At 41.8% G+C, this 27,766-nt stretch overlaps 1 protein-coding gene across 7 annotated transcripts; it reads left to right on the forward strand.

Moving 5' to 3' along the window:
- Positions 1-1,193: 1,193 nt before the first annotated feature.
- LOC129095608 (CREB3 regulatory factor-like) lies at positions 1,194-26,736 on the forward strand. Of its 7 annotated transcripts, none has more exons than XM_054604116.1 (10): positions 1,194-1,279; positions 9,332-9,409; positions 9,529-9,594; positions 9,699-9,815; positions 10,904-11,693; positions 16,700-16,873; positions 18,280-18,469; positions 21,210-21,283; positions 24,697-24,825; positions 25,774-26,736. In XM_054604116.1, the coding sequence occupies exons 3-10, from the start codon at positions 9,586-9,588 to the stop codon at positions 25,887-25,889; spliced, it is 1,599 nt and encodes a 532-aa protein (XP_054460091.1). In that variant the 5' UTR covers positions 1,194-1,279; positions 9,332-9,409; positions 9,529-9,585; the 3' UTR covers positions 25,890-26,736. The 7 variants fall into 7 exon arrangements, with proteins under 7 accessions (XP_054460091.1, XP_054460097.1, XP_054460090.1 ...); XM_054604122.1 differs by having other exon boundaries at positions 9,532-9,594; XM_054604115.1 differs by lacking the exon at positions 1,194-1,279 and adding an exon at positions 1,880-1,957.
- Positions 26,737-27,766: the final 1,030 nt, after the last annotated feature.

A 27,766-nucleotide genomic window follows, 5' to 3' on the forward strand; every position in this document is an offset into this window, starting at 1 on the left:
TGGGTTATTTTGGTATTTTGGCCCCATAAAGATTCATTATTTCAATGTCAGTTTCAATTCAAACCATACAAATCAACTTGCATAAAACAAGGCTAATCCAATCCCTATGTAAATTGCATTACCAAATAGCATAACAAACAGTGGAAGTGCTGATAGTTACATTTCTACAAAATATGGCCCATTTGGAATTAACAGCCTGTTATATTAGTGGTTATAAGATATATATATATATATATATATATATATATATATATATATATATATATATATGCATATAGTGATGAAATGTGGTGGTTAAATGTGCATTTTTCAAGTTCAATTCCAAGTGTATCGTGACGCTAAAGCAGGATAACTTCTGCTTCACCCGGCTTTTTGAAGTTGCTCCCCGGGCGCTTCTTAGCAGCCCACTGCTCCTCTGGGATGCATTGTGGGACTAATAAAGGATTTTATTATTATTATTATTATTATCATTATTATTATTATTATTATTATTATTATTATTATTATTATTATTATTTTCTCTTGAAAGAAGTTGCTGGAAGTTTTAAAAAACCTCAACCTGGTAGAATAGATTATTATTATTAAGATAAGATAAGATAATCATTTATGAGGACATTTGCAGGCTTACAGCAGCATAGAGTAAAGTGCACACAAGAGACATAGTAGGAGAAAAGATTAAAAAGAAAATGAAAAAAAACAAAAAAAAACAAGTATTATAAATAAGCAATAAGCAATATTCCTTTATTGATCCCCATGGAGGGAATTCTGGAATATTGGGGTGTTGATATCCACACACTTAAAACTATGCTTCTTTAAAAAGACCTTTAGATCAAACACACACACAATCTCCACAAACACAACATTTATTTCTACAATCAACACTTGAAATGCAAAATTGCAAATGACAAGTTAGTACAAAATGTAAACCATACTTTGGTGTTTCATTTCTTTACCTCTTTACTTAAGATTTCATTAGGAAGATCTTGGGGTAGATAATAATGAGAATAAATATGAAACAAAATGTAAATCATACCCCCTCTAAACTAAAAATAAACCTGGTTTGAATTGAAATCAAACACTTTTTACAAAGCTTGTTTCCCAACAAACATCACTTTAATTTCTTTATTTTGGAACCGGTGTCCGGACGTGTTTGCTCGTCAAACCTGTGCTGGTTGACGGAAGGTTTACGGGATTACTGGTGAACTCAGATGCCCTCCGTGGAAGAGAGGAAAGGAAAAAAAGAAAAGAGAAGAAAACCCACAACAACCTCCACCACCAGGTCAGTCCCTCTCTCTGCTTTCTGCTCCTTTACACCACCCAACAATGGAAGCTTTAAAAAAACACAACAAACAAACAAACAAACAAACAAACAAACACCCAGAGTCCGGACGCTCCAGCTCTTTACCTCTTTACCTCTTTATCTCTTTACCTCTTTATCTCTTTACCTCTTTTCTTTAGTTTCACTTCTTATTCTCTATTTGCATAAAAAAAAAAAAAAGAAAAAGGTGTTTTAAAGAGGACGGTACCATGTTATAACACAGAGAGGGGTCAACTCAAACTTTATTATTAGAGGAATGAAATGCAAATGAGTGCTCCAATGGAGGAGGAGGAGGAGGAAGAGGAGGAGGAGGAGGAGGAGGAAGAGGAGGAGGAGGAGGGGGTCCTACAACCATCTTTTCTGTCCCGGTTAATCCACCGCACCGCTTGCATAGGAGGTGAATCGGGGACATTGTTGCAGTTCATTCTCCTCCTCTTCCTCCTCCTCCTCCTCCTCCTCCTCCTCCTGTGTGTGTGTGTGTGATAGTATCACCCGGAGAGGCCGACATTTTACACCCCCGGGGTCCGGCGGAGGAGCCTTTGACTTCCGTGAGAGAGAGAGGAGGAGGAGGAGGAGGAGGAGGAGGAGGAGGACATCCGAGGACACGGAGATAGAACCCACAAATAAAAAAAGAGAAAGGTAAAAAAAAAAAACCACACACACACATGAGAGAGAAACAGCCCAGTCATGTTGGAGACGTTTGGACCAAATATGCGCGTTTTTCTTGCGGGGTTTTTGGTGAAGTGAAGCGGCCGAGAAGTTCATGTTGCATGTTGCATCCTCCAGAGACAGTATGTATCATTATGTATCATAATGTGTCATAATGTGTCATAATGTGTGCTTTTAATGGCTCTGAAACGTGGATTTACGCACAGGATTTGACTTTTGGAGTGTTTTTAAATGCTTTATTGTTGTTTTTAAGGCAGCCTTAGTGTCTGTTAACACGGATGTCTCCATGTGAAGTGGATTCAAATGTGTTTATGGTGTTTCTTTTTCTTTTTTCTTTTTTAATAACCTCTCAAACTCGTCCTGTGTTCCACCTGCAGCCGAGGCTGAAAACTTGATGTGGTTGATTTATTTCCTCCTTTGTGTCAACTTTAATATTTCACCCCCTAAAAAAAAAAAAAAAAAAGAAAAAGAAAAAAGCCAGCCAGACTCCGGGGAGCGGCACATTGGACGTATGAACTATTCATGTTGGACACACATCCGGTGGCACTGCCAGCTGAGCCCCATCTTCCTCTCTGTTGTATTGTTGTCTTCAGCTGAAAGGATCCCTGTTGTCTCGGTGGCTTCTTTGGGTTTTTTTTGGTGTGTGTGGTGGTGGAGGAGGTGGTGGAGTGGTGGAGGTAGGAATGAAACGCTTTTATTTCTAATTTCATATATAAATGCATGGATTGTGATTTATTTTTTTTATGCAGTGAGAGATGTTGGGTCGTGGAAGTGCGGTGCCATGCGGGACACGCTGCTGCCACCATGGCACCGTGTGTGTGTGTGTGTGTGTGTGTGTGTGTGTGTGTGTGTGTTGCTGTGCACAGCTGGACGCACACACACACACACACACACACCGGTTCTGTTCATCCGCAGATGGAGGAGGTGGTGGTGGTGGTGGTGGTGGTGTAAGTTGCTTCTTCTTGGACGCGCATTTGGCTTCACCCCCTCTTTGCTACGGGAAACGGAGCTCCAAGGACACGGAGAGGAGAGACAGAGGGGAGGGAGGATATTATTATATTATTATTATTATTATTATTATTATTATTATTATTATATTAGTCAGTATTCTCTGGCTGTGGTTGAAGTTCATGTGTGTCATTAGGGGAGATTTCCCAGCCGACACGGAGCTTTGTTACTCCGCGCACATTTTTCCTCTTTCCTTTTTTTTTTTTGAGCTTTAATTTGGCAAATTGGCCTCCCCCAGACAGACCGCCTCCCCCCTCCTCCTCCTCCCTCCTCCTCCTCCTCCTCTCCTCCTCCCCCCTCCTCCTCCTCCCTCCTCCTCCTCCTCCTCCTCCCTCCTCCTCCTCCTCCTCCTCCTCCTCCCTCCCCTCCTCCCCTCCTCCTCCTCCTCCTCCTCCTCCTCCCCCTCTCCTCTCCTGCTCCCCCCGGTCTCATCCTCTCTCTCTCTGTTTTTTCGGTTCACTCATGTCCGCCATCGCAGCCTCTCTCTGTGGACTCCCTCCACTCCTCCACTCCCTCCATCCATCCATCCATCCATCATCCATGGGCTTGTTGTTGTTGTTGTTGTTGTTGTTGTTGTTGTTGTTGTTTCTCCAGCTGTTTTAAGGTTCATTGTCTGGTCAACGTTTGCCTCCCGGTCCACAGTCAGCATGACTTGCATCCACTCTCCATTTGCCACATGTTTGGATGAGAGCTTCTCATTTCTAACATACCTTTATTTTGAAATGTTCTTTGTAAACACAAGTTTTCACTCTGTGGTGATGCTGTATAGAACAGAAACATCTTAAAGTACTACACACACATCAGAGTATTCATGAGGAAGTATAAAAAAAATGACTTTTATAGACGGAATACGACAAAAAAATACCTTAAAAGTCATATTTCTTTACCTGGTTACGATGATTTGATTAATCAATTGACGATGGACTGATAGTTGATTCTTTGTTAATGCTAAATGTTTGCTTGCTGCAGCTTCTCAGTTGTGAGGATTTGCTGCTTTTCTTCGTCTCACGTGACACTAAATTGAACATATTTGGATTTTAGAGTGTTTAGAGCACTTTAAAGTCCTCACCTTGGACTTTAATGTCCAATTTCTGGAACAAAAAGCGAATATATTGAGAAATCAGATTCACCTATGATACAATAATCTGTGTTTGCAGTTGTTGATGTATGACAGCATGACACACACTCGTGTTTGAGGCCCTGCCCTGTGTTGCATAAGCTGTTGCGAGCATAGGGGGGTCATTCTTGTTTATCTTGCATGTGCTCTGCTCTCACAGCGTTGATGATAATGGCTCCTGTGCATTACTGCTACACCAACTACTAACAGGGGCAGCTGTAAGTATATTTATGGTCTGGAAATCAAGTTATTGTGAAATGGAAGAGGCTGTTGAAATGTGGACTCTGTGTGCGTATAAGTGAAAGTAAACTCTGCCGTGCACATGAACCATTATCTCACCACACTGTGGATGTAAACACACACACACACGCTTGTTTTGTCAGTACGTGTTCTCCGTAGTCGTTACATAAGCCACGCGGTTGTGTCGGCATCCACTTTGCTTGCAGAGTCTTGTTTACAGAGGGCTAAATGGATGGTAGCGTGAACGTAAAGCTGACGGTTATTGGTGCTTACGTGGCCCCGCGGTGAGTTCCTGGAGATGAAGCAATTTCCTTTTGTTTCCCCCTGTTGCCTTACGCTGAACTCTGCCTCTGTGTGTGTGTGTGTGTGTGTGTGTGTGTGTGTGTTTGTTTATGAGCGTGGAGACCTTTGGACCGAGTATATGTTGGACCATCAGAACAACTGCGCGGTTGTTATTGCACTAAAAGGCACGCCTATACACATATATCAGGAGTTTGAACACATAGGATCTATTTTTTCTCTGTGGAAGTTTACCTTGTAGAAACTAGAGCAAGCGCAGCAGAAGTCAGATAACGTCGGATAAGAGGAAATGGCGGCGGAAACGCCACCGAGATGAAAGTTGCGTTTACTGTTTGTAGTGAAAGGACACAAAGAAATGCGGCTCTCCTTCTGTGACAGGATGGTCGCTGATTTAAGATTAGATTAGACTCTATTGATCCCTGGAGGGGGAACGCAGCAGCACGGTGACAGAAATGTGAACAAATGCACACAGAGAAGTAAAAAAATAAAATAAAAGTATGTAAAGTTAAAGATGCACGTGCATACGGAGCTGCAGAGTCAGTAAGAGTGCCGTGATGTCGTGGTATTTACGATAACCATCACATTACATTACAGTCATTTAGCAGACGCTTTTATCCAAAGAGACTTACAGGATGTGTATTCAACATAGGTATTCAAGAGAACTACTAGTCACCAGAAGTCATAAGTGCATCTCCTTTCTTAAACAAGCATCTTAAAGCATAAACCAGAGCAAAAGTATAGTGCAGAGGCAAATTACTACGCAAACAATAAGTGCAACAAACTAATATGAATACAATAAGTGCTACGAGGAAGGATCAGGGTAGTACTTCTTGAAGAGGTGAGGTTTCTGCCTGCGCCGAAAGATGGGCAGTGACTCTGCTGTCCTGTTGAACCGTGTTGAATATTGATATTTTGTAAATAATCCAGCTGCTCTTAGATCATACTTTAGTACAGGTATAGTAACAGAGTCCCTACTCTCATATTTTGAGTGATTCTCTTGCAAAAAAAGAGAGATAAAAAGACATTATAAACAAATGAATCTGACTTCTAGCATTATTCTTTTCAAAATGTAACGCTTTCGTGAATTCTTTTGACCAGGATAATCTTGTTGTGAAAATCATATCCTATTTATAATATGATAAGTGAGTAATATGACATAATCTGCAAAGTAATGATACTTAGTGTTTGTCTGTATTAATGTGGTTATGCTTCATAATTAGGTTTTGCAACGATTGGTTGTCATTAATTCGCGTTAATTAATCGGCAACTACTTTGATAATCGGACAATCGGTCTTCCAAATTCTCTGATTCTTAAATGTTTCTTTCCTCCTATGTGTCAATAAACTGATTATATTTGAGTTGTGGACATAAATAGGACATCTGAGGACGTCTTCGTGGGTTTTGGGAAACACATATTGACATTTTTCACCATTTTATAAACAAAATGTATCGACTAATCAGCAAAAATAACCAACAAGTTTACCAACAACGAAAGAAATGCTTAGTTGCAGCCCTATACATAATGTCATAAAACAGCGTTGCATGTAAACATAATATATAATATAAGGGGACATTTTTAAGATAGCATAACATAATCTTAAACAAGTGTATCAATAAAGTAGATGATGTCAAATATATGATTATCCCCCTGATGATCAGCAGCTCTTAATCTGTAAAGATCTTCCTGTCGTATGTCTCAGATCTTCACAACAAAGATGTGCATTCATATCTCTCTGGGATCGCTTCTGTCGTTCCAGCTGCTTGTTATTTACTTTTTTTTGTAAACGCTGTATGTGTCTGACGGGTGCTTGTGTACTCAGCGTGTTGCTAGCTGGCTCGCTCCTCGTGCCAAATACCAGTTTTCCATGCGGCATGCCAAGGCAGTGTCACAACCGCCCAGCCAATCCTCGTTTCCTCATTCTTTCTGTGCCCGAGGTCAATCCACACAGAACGGCATAACGCCATTGTTCTCCACAATCACTGATCCAGGGTCAGTGTGAGCCGCCTGCTTCTGGTTTTTCCTTACAGGTACCGAACAGTAGGTCTGCATTGTTGGTACCAAGTGTGTGTGTGTGTGTGTGTGTGTGTGTGTGTGTGTGTGTGTGTGTGTGTGTGTTAGTGTTGCTCGGTGTTTCATCATGCTCGGTCTGATCGGGAGTTTTTTGCACTGTGGCCTTCTCTCTCTCTCTCTCTCTGTCTCTCTCTCTCTCTAATGGAGGATCGGGAGTTTTGGTTACACAAACATTAAAAAACTGATGCAGAGCAGCATCCGTCCCAGAAAGAAAGAAAAAAAAAACGATCTCATTGGCGGAGTTTGGACGTATTGGGTGGAGTCGAAGAAGCAGCTCTGTGGAGGACAGAGCTAGCTGGGTGAAGAAGGGACAGAGAGCGGTCATATTCTGTGTTTTGGTTTTCAGGGAATGCCATGAATACATGAAAAGTATCGTGTTTGTATAAAAGCCGGATGTGTTTTTTATTTTTCCTCTGCAAAGTTCCCTCACGCAAAGTATCGTAAATAATATCTTCAAGTTGTTCCTTTTTGTTTTTGCAGCAACACGTGTCGATTTCCGTTCGGGACATGCATGCAGTCTTTTCAAAATAAACTTCAGTCTCACGAGAAACAGCTCAGTTAGGAAAAGATCCAGTTTGGGACAAGTGGAGGTATTAAAGTACAGAAGTTGCATGAAAAATAAATAAACTCAGATTTTTTTTAATCGCAAGGTCTAATGGGTGAAAGATCTGTGTGTGGTCTTCCTGTGCTTCCTGGTTCATGATCAAGTGGATGACCGACAAATTGATTTATTGGGATATTTAGGAATTACAGCACATTCATTTTTTTTTGTAGGTAAAGCTACGAAAGCTTTCTGAACACGTGGTGTAGTTCTTTTATAGGCTAACGTTAGGCTATAAAAGAACTACACCACGGCCACATGAGGCGTCTTTACCGAGCTATTGTATATCTTAGAACAAAACATTGAAATCACTTCAGCATGTGTTAACCACAGACCTTATTTCAGACACCAAGAAACACACATTCAGAAAAAAACCCATAGACTCCCAGACAGGAAGTGCAAAAATGCTGACTCATTTCTGGGTTTCAGGACATATTTCTGTCTAAAAACTACAAACAACACATCAAAGAGCCTCACTGTTGTTCCTTCATCACCACAAACACACACACTTATGACTCAATCTCACACACACACACACACACACCGCCTGCTGCCAAAAATACTCACTGGAGCACCAAGTGTGGATTCATCCGCCGCTGAAAATAGTCCCCTAGCAAATGCAGTATTTACTTTTGTTTGAGTGACTTAAAAACTACATTGCCCAGCTGTTTAAGAGTAATTTTGTTGTTTTTATGTTTTTATGAACTATTTTGAAATGTTTAAAATCTAAGTAGGAACCAATAGGTAGAGGAGTGAAAGTATTGAGAGACACATTTGTTGAAAATAAGAGATCAATAAAATCCAACTGTGTAGCAAAGAAGGAGCTACGATATGAACGGCTGTGACTTCTTTTTGTTGTCGTTCATTCACATCAATGGAAGTCATGAAACCCACTCATGCTGCTAAATTCAACTTGTCACTAGGCTAACCTGGCTAGCTTAGCATTTTTCCACTTAGCTGGAGGAGTGGTGCCAACATTTAGCCTTCTGAATATTAGCCTCCTCCTCTCCTGCCTCTTTTCATTGGACACAAATGTGATTTCTTTTTTTTTTTTTTTTTTTTTTTTTTTTACTTGCCTCTTACAATATATATATATAATTAGCTCAACTCTGTTTTCATCCCCGTCCTCATCTTTCTAAACTCACTCGTAGTGTCTTCATGGTGTAATTCTTTAACAAATTAACATCAAAAGTTATTCTTTGATGCATCTTGTGATAGAATCGGCTCATAGTGCTGAAATGACTAACCGTAGTTCCCGCTAATTATCCACATATTCATCTACAAATGTGACATGAATGCTTCTGCTGCTCTACACAGTAAAAAAACGACCTTTATCCAGCACTTAAGAGCTTCTGCGTTTGCTATTTTAAATGCTCTTTGTTGGCAGGTTCTTTCTCTGGGAAATGACGTGTCCTACATTTCTGGCAGCGGCGGCAGCATTTCAATATTTTTTTCATGTTGCCTAAAAAGATGTATTAATAGAAAAAAGTGGCCAGTAATATTAAGCAATAATAAAGGCTGAATGGACAGAAAAGAGCTCCGTCTTCTATGTTTGTACTTTGTAGACGATCGATGACGAGCGACAGACATTTTTTAACTTTCACTGTTTCATTGCTACATAAGCTGCATTGTGGACTCTATTGGAGATGTAATATAAATCTATATAGTTATAATAAATACATGAAATAAATAAAATAGAAAAATAAATATATAACGTAGATATTAGAGATGGAATTATGACTCGTTCCACTTCCTAACATTAGCTTTAAGCAGCTTATAATACACGATTAAAACTACTTACACCCCCTGCAAAATGTTCTATCAAAGCAAATATTGAAAGACAAACACGATCATTTAGTTCCTAATCCTTTGAATTGTGTGTTTTATGAATATTACCACGATAGATGACAGTAACAAAGTGAAAGGAGAGGATTTTTTTTTGACATCTCGGTTGTTTTTTATGTTTTTATTAAAAGGCCTATATGTTCATCTGTTTATTCCCTCCAGGCCGGGAGGCTGAGAGCTACAGGGCTGCGACATGTGAACGGAGCTCCGCCCCTTTTGACCCTCGACTCTCAACCTTTGGTAAAATACACCTTCCATCTTTTTGTCGTGGATCATTCTGCTCCTCTCCCGTCTCCTGGTTTGATTTCCCTCACATCTGAACTCTGTTTTGTGTTTTATTTTGTTGTTGTCGCATGCAGCAGAACTCACTTGAGCCTGACGCCGCGACCGCGACCTGACACCCTCCTGCCTCTGGCATGCCTCAGGTAAAGAAGGAACCCGTCACCTCTGAATGTTTCTGCTGGCGGCCTCCCTGATGGATCACTCTCTCACTCTGTGTCTCTGCGTTTCCTCCCCCGCTCTCTCTCAGCCGGGCATGAATGGGATGGAGCCTGCGTTTGGCGAGGCCTACGGGGGTCACAGGGGTCTGCTGAGCCCCTACCCGCTGGCCATGTCGCCACAAGGGGGCAGGACCGAGTACGACCAGGTGAGGCGAGGAAAATATCGTTAGTCAGGTGACTCACAGTGAAGCTTTGTTTATACTCGCGCTTTACGCCGTCGCGAGAGCCTCTGCAGACGGCGGGCGAGCTCCGAGCATGAACGGAGGCGTCTATGCTCTGTGCGCTGAATCATTCTACAAAACGCCAGAGTAGCGTACAAACTAAATGAACTGTGAAGATTCAAAAAGACAGCGAGTGTAACACATAGATATGAACGTAGACTGCAGATGGAACCGGAAAAAAGACACGAACCAACTTCCACAATGACGAGGATGGATTGTAATTAACTGTAAACTCATATCTCATATTCACGGACTACTTTATTGACTATGCACAAGACCTGTAAAGAAACAAGTCAAGTATTAAAACCATTATAAATAAATGAAGGTTGAATATCCTGAAAACGTTTGATTAAGCTGGAAAATATTTACTTAAATTAAGATTATTAAGACTTCCTGTTCCTAAAGCATTTAAAAACAGATTGACCTTCTTTGTTTAATCCCTAGACATGTTAATAATGTTTTTATCAATGAACTATTTGTGACAGTAACATGATCGGGTCGCCAAGTTACAGAAATTCAGAGGCCAGTCGTCCTTACGTAGATTTCTAGCTTAGCTACCGCGAGTATAAACTCATTTTGAAACTTTCCAGGGGTTTTTCGAATATTCATGAATGTGTTTGTTTGTTTGTTTGTTTGTTTGTTTGAGAAAAAAGCAAAGTACGGCCCTCAGTTTCGTTGATGGTATTTTAAGGATATATTTTATACTAACATTTAAATTCACCAGCGTGCCTCAGCCCTTAAGGGGATAGTCGGTCGGCTCACCTCCAAACTGGAGAACCAGGAGGAGCAAAGCAATGTACTGTTGTGGATTTATTTAAGACACCTAAAAGAATATGTATATACAAGTTCAAATGTTCGCTATATTTAGAAGTTTTTCCCGGCTTTACTTTGTCTCCTGGCAGCCCTTTGCGGCGGGGAACTGATTTAGTCTTTGCTAGTCCACAGATGTTTAGCTGAAGTGGTTATATAACGGTCTATCCGTCACATTTAAGGATGTCTCTGTTCCCTTTCAGAGTGTGCTCCTCATGCTGGGCTCCCCTGCATCGCCTAGGAAACGGCCCTTTGAGTTGCTAAGCGACCTGGTGGACGATGGCGGCTTTGGCGAGGACCTGCACCCGGAGCGCTGGGACGTGTCCGCGCTGGACGAGATGGCCCGCTACACCAAGCTGGGCCTCGGGGTGGGGGGGGAGCTGCTGGCCGGCTCGGAGGAGGCGGTCCTGATGGGCCGCTGGGGGAGGAGCCGGGAGGAGCAGGAGGAGGAGGAGGAGGAGGAGGAGAGACACGCTGCACCTCCCGTCACCCAGGAAGTCCGGGCCACCGCTGCAGGAAGGGAGGAGGGGCGTAGCTCGGTTGTCACGACAACAGAGAGGGCGCTGTTTGTTGCGGGAAGAGCGGTCGGAGGATTACAGGATGGGGGGGCGCCGAGGGAGCGAACTGTGGAGGTGTATCAGGTGGCACAGGAGGAGGAGGAGGAGGAGGCGGCGGCGGCGGCAGGTTTGGCGTTGGAGCACTGCAGCGAGGAGCACAACTACTCCCTGAGTCAGGGGGAGGAGGTGGGGACCGCTCACAACGCCCAGACGGAGGGGCCGAGGGTCGGGGAGACGCAGCAGGAGGCGCCGCCGCGAAGGGAGGAGAGCCAGGCCAAAACTGAGCTAGACGCCGAGGAAGATGAGGAGGAGGAGCGGGAAGATGGAGAGGAGGAGGAGGAAGAAGACGAGGAGGAGGACGACGACGAAGGAGAGGATGGAGCGGAGGAGACGGCGGTGGAGGCCGAACTCTCCAGCTCCTCAGAAACTGAATGTGGTGAGTTCCTGCTTTCCTGTTTCTTTCTGTGTGGCGAGGAGGTCTGGGCTCACGGCGGCGCTGCCAGCAGACCCGTCTGCCCACACGGAAACCACTTCAGTCTGATCCAGGTCCAGACGAGACCTCAGACCGCCTGGTGAGACTCAGTCGGCTGAGAGGAGGCGCATTAAATTCCCCCCAAAACGCTGCGGGTTTAATTCCCGGACAATAAGCCGCTTCAGTGGCTTCAGTTTTTTTACTGTTATGAAAATGGGTCTTTGAGGGAGTTGGAGTCTCCTCGTGTGTTCATTCAAATACCATCTGCAGCCGCCGCACTGCTCTGGCTTTGGTAGAGGAGGAGGAAGAGGGGGGGGAGTCTTGTTGTCAAACGTGTTAAACAGAGTATGAAAGTCGGTACAGATTGTTAAAACAAGCGTTTACAGTAGAACTGGAGATTGAAGCAGCTTCAAAAAAAGCAAATAAGCCGTCTACGTTCAGCTGCTGCCTCATTATTTCTTAACACCTCTCATGGCTCTCTTTCACAAATATCATCGGATCACAGTAGAACTGAAAAACCTCCATCAGTTAAATCTTTTGATGTTTGATTTGTTTCTTCAGGAAAAAAATGCCTGAAAGTGTTTGGTCGTTTTAGACATTTAGAGCTGGTACACAGTACAAGAGCTGCTGTCCTGATGCTGTAGGCTTTGACCTTTGACCTTTACCTAATAACTGTGCATTCACAATGCTGCAGAGGAACTGCAGTTGACTGTATGCATGTCACGCAGGTTTACGTGGAATTAACGGCAAGGCGTAATATTCTGTGTGTTAAATTTACAAATGACAAAGAAATATCCGTTTTAGTTTGTAGCTGTCTGTGTAGAAAATTTATCATTAATGTTCATAAAGATATTAAATTAAGCCTTTTTATAAGCCTTAGTGTGCTGAAGATCACATGATTCTCCAGCAGGTTCATCACTAAATGGAACAAAAACAACAATTACGACTGATCAATGTAAATTAAAGAACCCTCTTTTCACAAGCAACATATTTCATAAAGTTCATGAGAAAAATGAACTTGTTAGATCTGGCAAACCACTATCTAACTTTCATAACGCTAAATATTGCTGTTAGCTGCCTAAATATCTAATGTGAGCAAAAGAAAATATAAATACTATATGTAAATATTACCCAATCTGCTTTTTTATCCATCCACACGACGTTCATCACATTGAGGAGGATTGATTAGTGCTATGACCACGCCCACTTAAGGGACAGGAAGTGGATTCCAGTTGAAACCATAGGCGGAGCTTGTAATGCGTCATCTTTGTTCGGTCAAACTAAGATATAAACACATACTTCATTCATTCATTCAGTTTTGTCTGCAGATATGCATGTCTGACATGAAAAACATAGAGTAAACTTATATTACACACATGCAGATATGCAGATATATGCACACTCATACACATTACATGGATCCTGTGTTGAGTGAAGTTGATTTAAAAAAAAGGACATAATATAAAATGATTTACACACATTTGAAAAAGCCACATTGAATCTTACAGTAAATGATATCTACCTTTCTGACTGAGTACCTCGCCCACATTTGGTCAAATTTTGAGTGATTTTGCTACCTGGGGGTTTTTGGCCGACTACGGTAACATTCCTGTATTTCTTAGACTCTATGTAGGCATAAACCATAATGTTGACCTCATTCAATATTTCCAAAATGCTGGCCATGTTCCAGGGAGTGAATGTCTTCCTCAAGGCTGCACCAGCCTTAACATATTCATTTTAGTATCTGGACAGGTTTACAAATGTTTACTCTGTATAAGAAATAGTAAAACAGTAAAATTGTTCCGTTATGAAAACTGCTTTTGTTGGACGATGTTGTGAAAAAACATAATTGGGTTAAACAATATATCATATTGTCATCTGAAGACCACTGATATGATGATGATTTAATAAAATAGAAAGGCAAGTTCGCCCTTTTAAAAGAGCAATGATATTTACATTTTAATGCAGGGTTTGAAGAAAAATGCTGTTGAGTTGCATTATGGTTAATGTAGGAGCTTAATCCACTCAAGAAATTAACAGTCTGCTTTCTCGTTCTGCTTTAAATCTGTTTCGTTTTTGCGTCCTAGAACTTTATAAATGTATAATAATAAATCTCTGGAGTGTCCTTTTAATTGAATAATTCTTTAAGATATTTTGCTAATTAACAATCAGACGACAAACAAACCACTTCTTGTGAGAATGATATATTTTTTAGGACATTAAAGCGGCGTTGTTCCACCTAAACGGCCCGAATCTTGTCGAACACATGACGCTGAAGGTCTTGAATGTCAGAGGTGACTTCATGTTCAGACTACAGGACATGAAAACACACAAACGTATATATTAGATAACGCACATGTAAACCGACATCCCCTCCTCCCCTCCTCCCAGAGCCCCCTCCGTCTCTCTGATCGTACCCGGCATCGGATAAACAAATCTGAGGCCTCTCGTTACGAGGTAATGGAGAGGTCGCCTGGCTCGCTCTCAGACAGCAACACGGGGTCATGTTTCCACGGTCGCCAGACGCCATTGTCGCTCTCTATTGTCAATGGCAGTGCGTAGCATTGTGTGTGTGTGTGTGTTTATATGTGCGTGTGTGTTTTATATACAATCATATATATATATATATAAAACAAAAGGCCCTGGAGAGAAAGATTGAGATGAAGGGCAAGAGTGCAGACAATGACGATATATCTGCAGACTGGCCCAGACGACATCATGTTACATAAGCCTTCTACTGTGTGTGTGTGTGTGTGTGTGTGTGTGTGTGTGTGTGTGTGTGTGTGTGTGTGTGTGTGTGTGTGTGTGTGTGTGTGTGTGTGTGTGTGTGAGAGAGAAACAGATAGTCCTGGCTTATGGCTAGGATCAGACTTCAAGGTTATTACCTATAAACCTGATTTAATCCCGCTAAGAATAACAAATTTCATCATTTTTCCATCGTGTTTTATTTTGATGTATTTTTTTTAACTGAGCTCTGGTGGACTTTTTTTTTTTGAAGAAGAAGCGTCTCTCTTCCGCTGTTGTATTATTTATGATGGCATTATGCATGGCTCTGCACGCCCGAGGCTAATCTTCGGCGACGCGTTTCTTTTCTTGCGTAGGTGTGAAGGCGTCTGCCTCTGAGACGGCGGCACACGTGCACGTAGTCGTAGCCGCCGGCGGCTTTTGTCATCGGGACATCCAGAGTGTGTTTAAAAAGGGTCACAGAGTGATTTTTAAACCAGGTATATATTAATAGCTGTCAGTTATAATTTGGGCTTTCATCTGTCATATTAACTGGCAGGATATTTCTCCTCTATTAATTAAATATCTTATATGGCTGTCAGTGTTGTCCATGCTCTGCTTACTTCATTATATATTAATAAAGCATCCTGGAGTATTGATTCTGTATTTGAATCATTGCTTCTCTGTGATCAAGTGACCAGATTACGTTTTAAAAATTGATATTTCTTTGACCATAAAATGGAGTTTGATTGAATATGCTTAATGTTTCCCAAGCTTCAAATGTATGCCATGCTAAGAATACATTTTGAAACAATAATGAGGAACTTTTTCATTTATTTTTAGTATTAACGACATTGAATATGCAGGCCAAAAACCTGTGTATTAAAACCCTCATTTGTTGAACTGAAGTTGCAGCAAATGGAACTAAAAAGTTGCACCAGAGAGATTCTCTGTGATGCAGCCGAGAGGAGATGTGTTATGAAATGTTTTGTTATCACAGGTACATCAGAGGTTCAGAAGTTCAGTCACTTATATACAGAGGTACTTGTGATTCAGTGAAAGCGAAACAAAGAAAAGATCAAGACGTGATGAGAGAAACAGAAACTTTTGTAAACTGCTGACTGCTGATGGGACGATAAAGGATTTTATCACGAATTGAGATTAAAAAAAAAAGTTTATTGTGGTGAATTTTCATTAAAAACATCACAAGTGACTTTGGAAACTAGTTTGCTGCCACAGTAGAGAAGTGAAATATAGCTCCTGAAAGAATAAATAAAGGACTTATGTAAGAAAGAACACAATGGGTTTGGCTTTCTTTTTGTTTATTTGAATGTTTTTCCTTTATTTATGCAGGGGGACCTTATGATTTATAATTACCTTATGCAAGTTTGTTTTTCACTAGAAATGATGATTTAGAAGACTTCCAAGGTTATGTAATGCCATTGTAAACAGGGTTGTGCAACGAAATGCAGCTTGTAGTCCCAATTCTTGAGACGTTTATTATATGTGGAGGGTGGAGGATGAATTAAGGGGTCTTAAGAGCCTGCAAGAATGTTGATTTCCTCGTTTTATAAATATATATATGAAGTCTCATCATAGTTTGTAATCTGGCCGATGAACTGCATGTCTAAAATTGAATGTTTTAGTGTCATTCTCAGAGTTTTAAGCATGCTTTAATGACTGGTATAATATTGTGAATAGGAATTATTTGGGCTGGGATAAATGTGACTTGAAGTCCTTTTGACATTTAAACATTTTGAGGACTTTCTCTCTCTGGTTGGGCAACAACCACTATTTGGTAGATTGCTATGAAACTTGGTTCAGACATTCGTGGTACACAGAAGATGAATTCTGATCATTTCAAAAAAGGTACAATAACTCATTTGGGTCTTTATCCTAGTGTGACCAATACTGTGGTTTTAATGGTATTGTGAAAAGCCAGATTTCCATTCAATTTGTTGATTACATCCGGACATTCCCGCCATTCCTTCCCCAGCTGGCCAAAACGAGTAAGCACCGCTGTGCAAATCCCCAAACATGTGACTGAGTCTTTTTGAGACTTGCGGCACGGCTGGAGACTTCAATCGTGTTTCATAAATTGATTATCAAGTCATGTTTTAAAATAGTTTCCCCCCATAATTTGATGCTTGAGGATTTTTGACACAACCACGAAAGCCTTTTTCCCACATTTGTACATGACGCACAAATTCATGATTCTGTTCCCCCCTGTGTTGTTTCCTCTTCAGAGGTGGAAGCCGAGCCGGCGAGGCAGCCAGGCGAGCGGCCGTCGAAGCGTCGCTGTTTCTGGGAGTACCGGCGAGCTCGGGAATCGGCCGCGAAGAAGAAACTGGGCGGAGACGTCCACTGGTCTCTGTCCTGGAGCTCCAGCACTCTACCCAGCACCCTGTACCGCCGAGAGGGTGAGGACCACACAAACACTGATTCACTATCATGGTGCTCCAACTGTGAGACCGTTAATAGATCAATAAAAAAAGACACATTTTGATATACAAAAATCCAATATTATGTGTCAGACAGATTGAGCATTTCTGCATTCTGAGGACTTGATTGTTGAGAAAGATAATTGACAGATTAGTTGTTAGTTTTAGCACCAATCACATAGAGGTGAAGCTAGAAACAAAAGTGTTAAGATCCACAGAGTGAGGACTCATTTTAACGATATTCACACTGCAGCTGAAAGTGTCCCATTTCTTTTTCTCTCATGTGAGATGAATCGGATCTGGACCCTCAGGCGTCTGCCCTACATACAACTTTCATGTCAAAATCTGAATTTTTTAAACACTTCCCTGCTAAGTGAATCTTACGTCAGGCACAACAGGAGCTGTGAAGCTGTTAGGCAGCCTTTGTTCTTCTGAAGAATCCACTATCTACTGCTTTAAAAATAACATTTAAGATTGTCCTATACCTATTTATATGTCTCATATATTTAACTGCTACTTCTAACATTTAATTGAGATATTAAAAGCTACGATGCAATTTTTGTAACTGCATGATTATATCAAATTTAAGACAATCCCGATGTCTTATCCCCATAGACTGCATATAAGTATATGTATGAATATAGAAGTGAACATACTCACCGTGACGTCACCCATTGGTTTACGGACTACAGTTTTGAAGCCTTTAGTTTGGCATAATGGCTGTTGCCATCTTGTTTTTTATGCAACCAGAAGTGACACAAAAGGGGTGGAGCTAAGTACAGTCAAACGCTCAATAAGGCTTTTTAAGGCGACCAATATGTTACGCTCATTTTTTCGAGAACTGAAAACACACTGTGAAAGGAATAAAGTTGCAAGATGAAAACACGGACAACTCTGTGGTAGCAACCTGTCAATCACAGTAAGCCCCGCCCTAAAGCATCCCCTGCTTTATGGTCTGTTTGACTCTAAATGGAGCATCATTTACTAAATGAACATCATGCTGTATTGAAGAAGACTTGAAACTAGAGATTGAGACCATAAACTCATGTTTACAATGTTTACTGAGGGAATAAATCAAGAGAGAAGTAGAGTCATTTTCTCATAGACTTCTATACAACCAGAGGAGTCACCCCCTGATGGACAGTAGAGAGAATGCAGCTTTAAAACACCCTTTTCAGACCCAGAGGTTGCTGCCTGCTTATCCAGTTACAAGGATTTCTTGGTTACAGAGTATGATTTTGAATCTTGACCAAGTTATGTGGATCCGTACAACGTTTTGGCTGCACAGCATAAATTTGGCCTTACGGGGACACTGGTGGGTTTATGGAGATTTAAAGACTTTTGCAGACAGGAATGGAATTAATTATTTTGTCCTTTTTGTTTAGGTAAAAAAGGGCGCCGCAAAGCTCGCAAGACAGACGCCAGCGACCTGACACCGAACCCCCAGAAGCTCCACAACATCGGGGAGCAGCTGCAGAAGCTCAACGCCGCCATCGACGGCATGGGCCCGGTCAACGACCTGCCCGCCGTGGCCCGGGCACGGTCCCGCAAGGAGAAGAACAAGCTGGCCTCAAGGTAACCAGACTCCACTTACTGCCCCCCTACATCTTCCGCACCGAGCCAAAGCCCGGGGAGACTCTGTGTATTGATTTATCAGGAATGAGTGGGCATTTTTAGTTTGGTTTTTACAGCAAATGCACAGCGTTCGCAGAAAGAAATGAGCGAGAATCCTGCAGGCCTCTGCGTTTTTTGTATCTGCAGTCTTTAGCCTTTAAGATTGGTTTTCAAATATGTGGGGCATTCGAGTAGTTGACCTTCTTATACGATTTTCCTGGAGGGCATAGAGAGAGAAGAATGCATTGAGAAATACATCTAATCTCAGTGGAATTTAAGGATTTGATTTAATGAAAAATCGGAAAATCTAAAGAAAATGTTCTTTTCTTTTATGTCAGGAGGCATCTGATCTCAACTCTTCCCCAGCGAAACACAGTGTACCATACTAAAGATGACCTTTAAAATCTTAGCCCAACTACAAACAGTCAAGAGATGTCCTGAGGGGACGATATACAAAAAACAAACGATGCGAAAATAGTAGGTCATGAGTCTTTAAAATGAGTTTACATTGGATGTGAGCAGTACTGAATAAATTAAGTAAAGATGGTGGAAAGCAGAGAGAAAACAACAGAGGAGATGAGATGAAGGAGGCGGGATGAAAGGCTGAATGGGGGAAAATTAGGGCAGGATTGAGGAGGCAGACGCCGAGAGGAGGGTCACAGAAAGTTCATCTCTGGATGGTGGGAGGGGGAGACTTTATTACCTGGTAGTTTAAAGAGGAGAGAGAGAGACTCTGGGAATATCTTATTATTACAAACACATCAAACAAATCACAATCAAAGGTTGATGGAAAAAGAAGGAGACAACAGTGAGATTAAAGTGAACGTTAAAGCAGTTAAAGCTACCGTTATGTTTTAATTCAATATGAAAGAATTTCATCTGTGGAGCGATTCACGTCTTTTTGTGCCGTGGTTCTTTAACTGCCTGAGAACAGGTCAGAGTTAGCGGCAGGATTATTCTATGAGTTTCTCAATCTTGTCATAAACAAACCTGCGTAGGGGGAAAAAACTCCCAATAAGTTCTTAGGTTTGGTGCCTCAAGCTTGGCTGGACTCTTAGCGGTAGAAAGATAAAGTCCTGGCCACTGATCTAGTGACCAGACTTACAATAATACTCTCTTTGTTTCGGAAAATATGATATATTTTCAAAATTAAAGCAGCAGTGTGTGTACTGGCAGTTCCGTTAGCTGTTAGCCAAAAGCACCATCTAAAAAACATAAAAGTGAGCCGCAGAGCAGCAGCTGTGAGGTACACAGCTGTGTGTATCTGAAGTCTGAAGTATGGCACAATAAAACAGGTGATAAAAAGGAGTTTTTTTGATAAAAGTTTGAAGTCATCGCAAACACAAGAGATCATTGAGAATGCGTCAATAAACCGACCACCCAAAGTATTATGCAGTTTGTTGTAGCAGAAAGGGAGATTAGCCGTGGAAAGATGCAGAGGTGCACACTCACTCACTCACTCACTCACCAGCATGATTCTCCTGGCGGATTTAATAACAATGTCTTTTTTGATAAGAAAAAACTCCCAAAATGGCTAAATCTAAGCTACATCTAAACCCTGCTCTGCCGGAGTACAAAGTGTTCCACTGAATAGCTGCTTTAATTTATAGTGGTAGAAATATTATAAATATAGATTTTTTGCTTGAGTATCAACTTCCTTCAGCACCAACTGAGATTTGTGTTGCCACCTGTTGGGTGTGAACTCGCAAATAAGCTTTATTCCCAAAAGTGTTGCAGTATCACTTTAAAAGTGAACAAATTCAATTGTTTGTCACAGAGCTCCCAGCTGAATCATCAAATCTGTTTAAGCTGTTTTGTCACCTCCAACCCAGACACAGTGTGTTAGCTCCCGTCATGTGATTGGTTGCTAGGTTTGATCTTGCACAAAACAGGTAAAGCCTCAGGTTTTGGAAACACCTCCAAGCTCTTAAAAAGACCAATCATAACACCTATTTTCCAAACCAATCCGAGCACCGTGAAGCTTTTCATTTGGTGAATTATGTTGTTTTTTTCTAGTCAGCCACTGGTTTGTTCTCATTTAGCACGCTGATTAAATCAATTTGCAGCTGTAGGTAAGCAATCACCATGAACAGCATGTGTTCTTCGGGGCTATTTTTGTTTTTTTGCATTGAGAGCAAGGGACTGTTTCGATTAAACTCTGGTGTTGATGGTGTGTTTTAGGGGCTCGTGGGAACGTAGTGAAACACATTTACAAATTAAAAGAAACGTGGAACATCCGAGCAATGATTAGGAGCAGCTTAACTGTCGCGCGCGTGTTACACATCCTCCTTAAAGCAGCAGGGACTGTGGTAAGAAACATTTCAACATGGCTGCAAGTGTTTTGTTTCCTTAAGTTTCATTTAGCTGACTCACAGCCGCAAGAAAAGAGAAATACTCTGCACGCTGCAGAGAATAGTCCCCACAAGAGGCATTCATATTTAACATGCATTTATTGATTCAGTCTCTTTTTTTTTAAATACACCAAATCCTCTAAACCCAAAGCAGCCGTATCCCTTCAGGTTTTTTTTTCCCAGACAATCTGCCTCACAGTATGGAAGTAAATCCTCCGCTCATCGCTCTCCAGCTGCTCTCGGTGGTAACGGAGACCACGTGGACAACGGGGAATGCTAGAGTCTCTCCCATGTTCCAGAGAAAATGACAGCGCTCTCGTTTATTTTTTTCTCCCTCGTTTGTTTCACAGGGCCTGCCGGCTGAAGAAGAAGGCCCAGCACGAAGCCAACAAGATCAAGCTGTGGGGGCTCAACCAGGAGTACGGTGAGCGCTGCAGATCGGACACGTGTAACAGCTGCACCGTTAAAGTGACCCACACATGAACGCATCGCTGGGTGGGAAAAGTCCCCCAGCGTAGAGACTAATGTATGTGTAGTTTCAAAAATGTTTTACACAGTAAGTAAGATAAGGAAAAAACAATACAGAATCAATTAATAAACAGCAATAAAAGGAGAAAAAAAGCCACCAGAAACAATGAAATCAAGGTCAGATAATAAGAAAAAAGGATAATATAATAAAAGTTTGATGGTTAAACTGTTAAAAGAATTATAAAACTCTAAAATATATAGTAAACTTTAGTAAAGTAGTGAATTATGGTGATTTATTGGGCGAGTATTGTTTAAAAAAAATAGTTTTAAAAGTAATTCAGTTTTGATGGTTGTTGTTCACTTGCACCCCCTACTGGCCGGTTAACGAGTAGTATGGAGTCAGCGGGCGATGACGGCTACTTTTGGTACTTATAAAGTATATTTTCATGCCAATACTTTTGTACTTCTACTTTAGTAATAATTGAAATGCGTTTCATTTTAATTCTTACAAAGTAGTTTGACAATGTGGTACTGCTACTTTTACTGAAGGAGAAGCATCTTTGACCTCACACGACCTCCATGATGCCACTGAATATTGTGATATTATACGACGACATTTAACGCCTTGTTAGTGCAAGTATAAATATTGTAATTATAAGCCGAACGTGTCTCTACTTGCATTCATAAAAAGCTTCTTCTGTTTATTCCCTCACACGGCCCTGATCTCTGAATCACGGCGACGTAAACATACATCGTGTTTGATTAAGTACCGTCGTCTCCTGCTCTCAATCAGACCCGAAGGCGTCGTCTCATCCTTGATTTAGTCACCTCATGAGACCCTCTTTAACGGCAGCCCAGACGCTTAACGCTCTCTCCTTACCTCAAGGTTATATTTCATAATATTCTTTATTCCTCTGACGTTAGCAGAGGCGCTCTTTTATTCCACAGAACGCTTACAATGTAAAGTTCTTACAGCGAAGGAACACGTCTTCATTTCAGGAATAATCTTGCGCTCAGCTGGGGAAATTGAGACTTTAAGTTTGTTATTTATAATAAAACCAACCCCACTTGTAATAAGAATAACAAGCAAATCAAGTTGTGAATGAATGACCGAGAAACCACCGTTTTATAGGCCGTTTTATAGACGCCCTGTTTCTGCAGAAAGCTGATAGTAACAAGATAATCAACACTCTGCCAAATGTGTCAGCGGCCTCCTCCTCCTCCTCCTCCTCCTCCTCCTCCTCCTCCTCCTCCTCCTCCTCCTCCGGTTTGGTTTTGACATCTTCAACCCCAATCGGCATCCAACTTCCTTTGTCCCATTTCTTTTTTTTTTAATTCCTCCTCCCATTTTGTAAACATTCCAGTCATTCCTGATCCCGGACCGGCGTTTCATTTCGGAGGCTTTAGTTATGGCGGGAAGCCAAAACACACACACACACACACACACACACACACACACACACACACACACACACACACACACAGGGCTTTACCTCCCACATCTCCTCTCTCACCCTTCCTCTCCTCCCTCCTCTCCCCCCTCTGTGACTTTGTTCTTTTTTAATTCTCTCTCATTCACTTGCTCCCTCTTTGCTCGTTTTCTCTCTCCATCACTGTGATTTGCATCCAAACAAAAACACAGGGGGGGGGGGGGGACACTTCAAACGAGTAGGACTTTGGCATCGTGCCAGTGCCGGGAAGCCTCCTGACTTCATTTACAGTGTGTGTGTGTGTGTGTGTAGAATGGTAAAAAATCGGTAAAAAGAGGTAAAAAAACAGAAATGGTCAGATCCACTGTGGTCCTGAGGCCACACACACACACACACACACACACACACACTCACACACACACACACACACACACACACACACACACACACACTCACACACACACACACACACACACACACGAGACGAGCGTCGGACAAAAGAGGAATCTGATCCAGACGAAGCTGACAGGAGGGGTGTCATGGCGCCAGTGGGTCACGTGACCCCACAGGGTGAAGGAGCCAGAATCACAGAAGGGGCCGATTATTCTCATTAAAGCACACGGGGCAGCTGGGAGGTTGATGGTTAATGACGGAGGACAAGTACGGAGCTTTTTTGCCTCATTTTCTATCCCTGTTTCACTTTCCCTTTTATTTTGACTACTTTCCCTTTCTTGCACTTTCCCTTTTGCTCTGAAAACAAACGTGACTCATCAGGTTTTTGGGAAATGTGCTTTCAATTAATTCCAAAAACAAAATGCTCAAAAAACTCAATGTTAGTCCCAAACACAGACTGTCATTAAGAAGTAGAACCCATATGAGGAGTTCTTGTTGGTTATTGTTTACTGAGAGATGTGCATCCATATTGCCCAGAATGACCAGTTAATCAACATTTTCGAGTCAATAATTAATAGTTCATATCAATGCATTGGTCCAGAGTTGAGAAGAAAATAATTTAATAATAATAGCAATAGTAAAATAAAGCAGCACAGCGACGACATTCCATAAAAGCCAGTCTGTAAAAAAGGGTTTTAATAGTGATTTAAAAGAGATTATTCACGCACATGTAACGTCTGTGTTGCCCAGCATAGCAAGGTAATGTAACTGTCAACTGCTGGGGAGATAACGGGGCCTTTGTCGTGTCTTTTCGTGGAAATTGTAAACATTGACAACGGAAATTGTGGTGGCCCGGCCGGCGTACGAAATAAAACATCATACAATTTTCAGAAGACGAGAGTTTTTTTTTTTTATTATGAAGCAGGCTACATTTAACTAAATGACAACAATAAATACAGTGATTATTTGAGTAATCGTCAATATTTTAGTTAAGAGGACAAATTGTCATCATTGCTTGTGTTTAAACGTGATAATAGAGGGCTGCAGGGATGACAGGTTTTCGTAGGCCAACCCAGAAGTTAGCAACGCAGTTGTTCCAAAAAAAAAAAAGACAATCTTCACAAATAAACACAATTATTATGATTTTTGAAGCATAAACACAGCAGAAGTAAAAACAAAGAAAGGAGGGAATTGCTGGTTAACCACTAATACATTAGATTGAATATTTCCTCTAGAGTAGACATGTGGTTTATGTTCAGGGTTGACAGACTTGTGCCAAATTGTGAAAAGGCTTTTTTTTATTTCACTTTACCAATTATGACTATTTCGTAGAGGTCCATTACATGCAATCCAAATAAAAAAACATTTAAATACCAGGTTGTTATGCACAGAATAGGAAAAACAGCAAAGGGGGAGAATACTTTTGCTAGACACTGTATGTATTTCTGATTGAAGCTGTCAATCAGTAACGTCACTGCAGGTGTTTTTCATCAACAGTGCTGATTTTACTGTTTAAAAATGAAAATGTTTTTTTTGTCCTGCACAGAGAACCTGCTGGGAGCTCTGCTGAGGATCAAGGAGGTGATCCGACTGCGGGTGGAGAGCAGCGAGGAGGAGGACACAGACGAGCGAGGGATGACCCAACGTCTGGAGGACATCCTCCGAGAGTCCAGCGGTGAGAAACACAAACACGGCAACTCCACAAATCTTAAAGAAATACACAAATGTTGTCCACTTATCTCATGAATATACAAAGATCCGACAAATCATGAACGTGTGCCTGGTTGAACAAAGGGTATGGAGCTTCATGCTAACATGTAAACTCAGTAAATCATTTCAACAAAAAAAAAATACAGATTCTCTGAGATTAAAGTGGTAAATTTAAACTTATCTGTGTGTTGCTTTCGTCTGATTAGGCCCAATTCAGAGAAATGTCTCTTCAAAGTCTGGCTGCTCATGATAGTATGTTGATTCTGGGTTGAAATCATGAGTATTTTCTTTATTGCTGAATCTGATTGTATCATTTGATTAGAAATAATCTACTGCAGATATCAAACCCAGCACGCTGCTGCATCTGTGGTGGGATGACGTTGATCCAGCCTTCTTAAGTGAAGCAATTACACAAAAAACGAATCGTTTTTTCCTCGTCAATTTACAACTGCAATCTTGGAATTTAAGTTTTTTATTTTTTTTAAACCGACAATGGCCCTAACACACATGTCTTTTTTTTCCGGTTTTGGTGTCAGTTCTCTTATTCTATTTTTATAAAAACATGACACATATTCTGCCGCGTTGAGCCTACTCTTTTAAGGAACCATTTCTGTCTCGTCCTTTTCTTTTCATCAACACATACATCAATACAATATTTATAATAGTTTCTGTCTGTATATATAATATTTCAGTTACTGTGGATTCTCTACTGTTCTTTACTGTTTTTTTACTGTTTTTTGCTCATTTGCTTATTTATAATACTTATTTTATTTACTATGTCTCTTGTTTGCACTATCCTCTTTGCTGCTGTAATCCTGTAAATTTCCCCGCTGCGGGACTAATAAAGGATTATCCTATTTTATCTTATGTTATCTTATCACGCCCTCCAAATTTGTTTCCATGACAACTGCAGGTCCTTTAGTCGCCGGGCGGACCAAAGACTTTGTGCAGAGGATTTTGGCGGCCAGCGCGGGCGGTCTGAACCAGCGCAAAGAGCCTCAACAAGAAGGCGACGAGGCGGCGGGCTAAACTCACCCGTCGAACCTTTTAGCCTCCTCCTCTCCCCCCCCCCCCGTCTCTCTCCTCCACCTCCTCCCTCCCAGCACCAACCAACTGAGCACCTTGTCCAACCTCCGCTCTCACCATGTAAACACTCGAGCAAAGAGGGTGGAGATGCTGGGAAGAAGAACAGGAAGAAGGAGGAGGAGGCGGAGGAGGAGGAGGAGGAGTTGGGAGGAAGGAGGAAGGAGTAGCCTAAACAAAATTGGAGTAAATTGCCACCCTGCTCCTGGTCGTCTCCTGTTGGCCGTCTCCACCGCTCCGTCTCTGCAGGCTGCACCACCACCACCACCACCACCACCACAACCAGGCCAGATCTGCTGCTGCTGCTGCTGCTGACGTCTCTGTGTTCTGTCCGTCTGTCCTTCTGTGTGTGTGTGTGTGTGTGTGTGTGTGTGTGTGTGTGTGTGTGTGTGTGTGTGTGTGTGTGTGTGTGTGTGTGTGTTGTTGAAGTGTATATACAAACTGTACGAGTGCATAGTGTCCCTCCTCTCTCCCTCTCTTGTGTGCTGTATCTGTATCCCAGTGTGCCTATGAATAGACATTGCACTGTTTTTTCTGTTTTTTTTTTTGTAGATGGTCGTAGTTGTTGGCGGGGGGGTGTTGGACATTTGAGGATAGAGGAAGTGCTAAAATAAGGAATCGAGAGGAGCGCCGGCCTTTTTTTTTTTTTTTTGTCAGTCCTCTTTGGGCTGGACTCCTATAGAAGGGCTGCATACCATTCGGATAAGCGTGGGCATCTGAAATATCAGCGCCAAGTCCAGCTGTAGCCGGGAAACAACAGCGCGTTTGTTGTGTGTCCTCGGAGCTTTAAACCCCCCCCTCTCCCTCCCCTCCCCTCCCCTCCCCCCCCCCTTCTTTAACACCCCCTTCACCCCATTCAGAAGTTTAAAAACTGCACCTTAATTTTAAACTGACCAAAGAAACTGCTGAAACCACTCTGACACCAAAAGCGCTCCCCGCTCCAGATGCTGCCAACCATTAACACGTCGTTTTGTTTTCTTCGGGGGTAAAGTGACATCATTTCTTTTCGTTGATTGTTGTCATGTTTCCTCGCATGCGTCCGTGAAAAGGATCGACGTTCTCTTCACCTAAATTGCACTACTGAGAGCGACTGACGGTTAGCTACGTGGTCGGCCTTTTCAGCTCTGCAGCCCGGTGCTCCTTTTCCACTTATCTGCAGCGGCTTTTATTTTTTTTTTCCGCCCGCAAAAGGGAAGTGTCCTCAATGCCTTTTTATCCCCCCCCCCCTCCTCCTCCTCCTCCTCCTCCTCCTCCTCCCTCCTCCTCCTCAGCCCCCTTCACCTGACTTATGTAGCGCACCTTCCTGAATTGCAACGACAACTAGAGACAAAAACAACACACTTCTAGATCTAGAAAGCAAATAAGAATATTGTTGTTGTTGTTTTTTTTTTTATTGTTATGATTTTGTTGTTGTGATGAGTTTTTAAAAAGATAATCGGCCTTTTTCTTCTGTGGTCTTTTGCTGAAGCTGTAGACCAACCTGTCCACGGTCTCTAAACGTTGTTGGACATAAAAAGACAAAACAAAACAAGTCAAGGACCCTTTGAATTGCACTGTGGTAAGAGCAACTAAAGCACCTTCCAAGAGGGCTTCAGATCCTCCAAAAGACACTCTTGGCACCTTTTTTTTTTTTTTTTTTTTTTTTTTTCTAAAGACAGATGTTGATTGAGAGGCTTGTCGTGGTCTCGGGTTTTTTGTTTTAGTATGGTGCTACTGTATGATGTAAAAAAAAAAAATAAAAAAAACAAACAAAAAAAAAGCAATGCAAACGTGAGGCGTCGGGGCAGTGGCTGCATGTTCTGTTGTAACGGGCCGTTTGTTTG

Source organism: Anoplopoma fimbria, chromosome 9 (genome assembly GCF_027596085.1).
Source record: "Anoplopoma fimbria isolate UVic2021 breed Golden Eagle Sablefish chromosome 9, Afim_UVic_2022, whole genome shotgun sequence".
Classification (NCBI taxonomy): Eukaryota; Metazoa; Chordata; class Actinopteri; order Perciformes; family Anoplopomatidae; genus Anoplopoma; species Anoplopoma fimbria.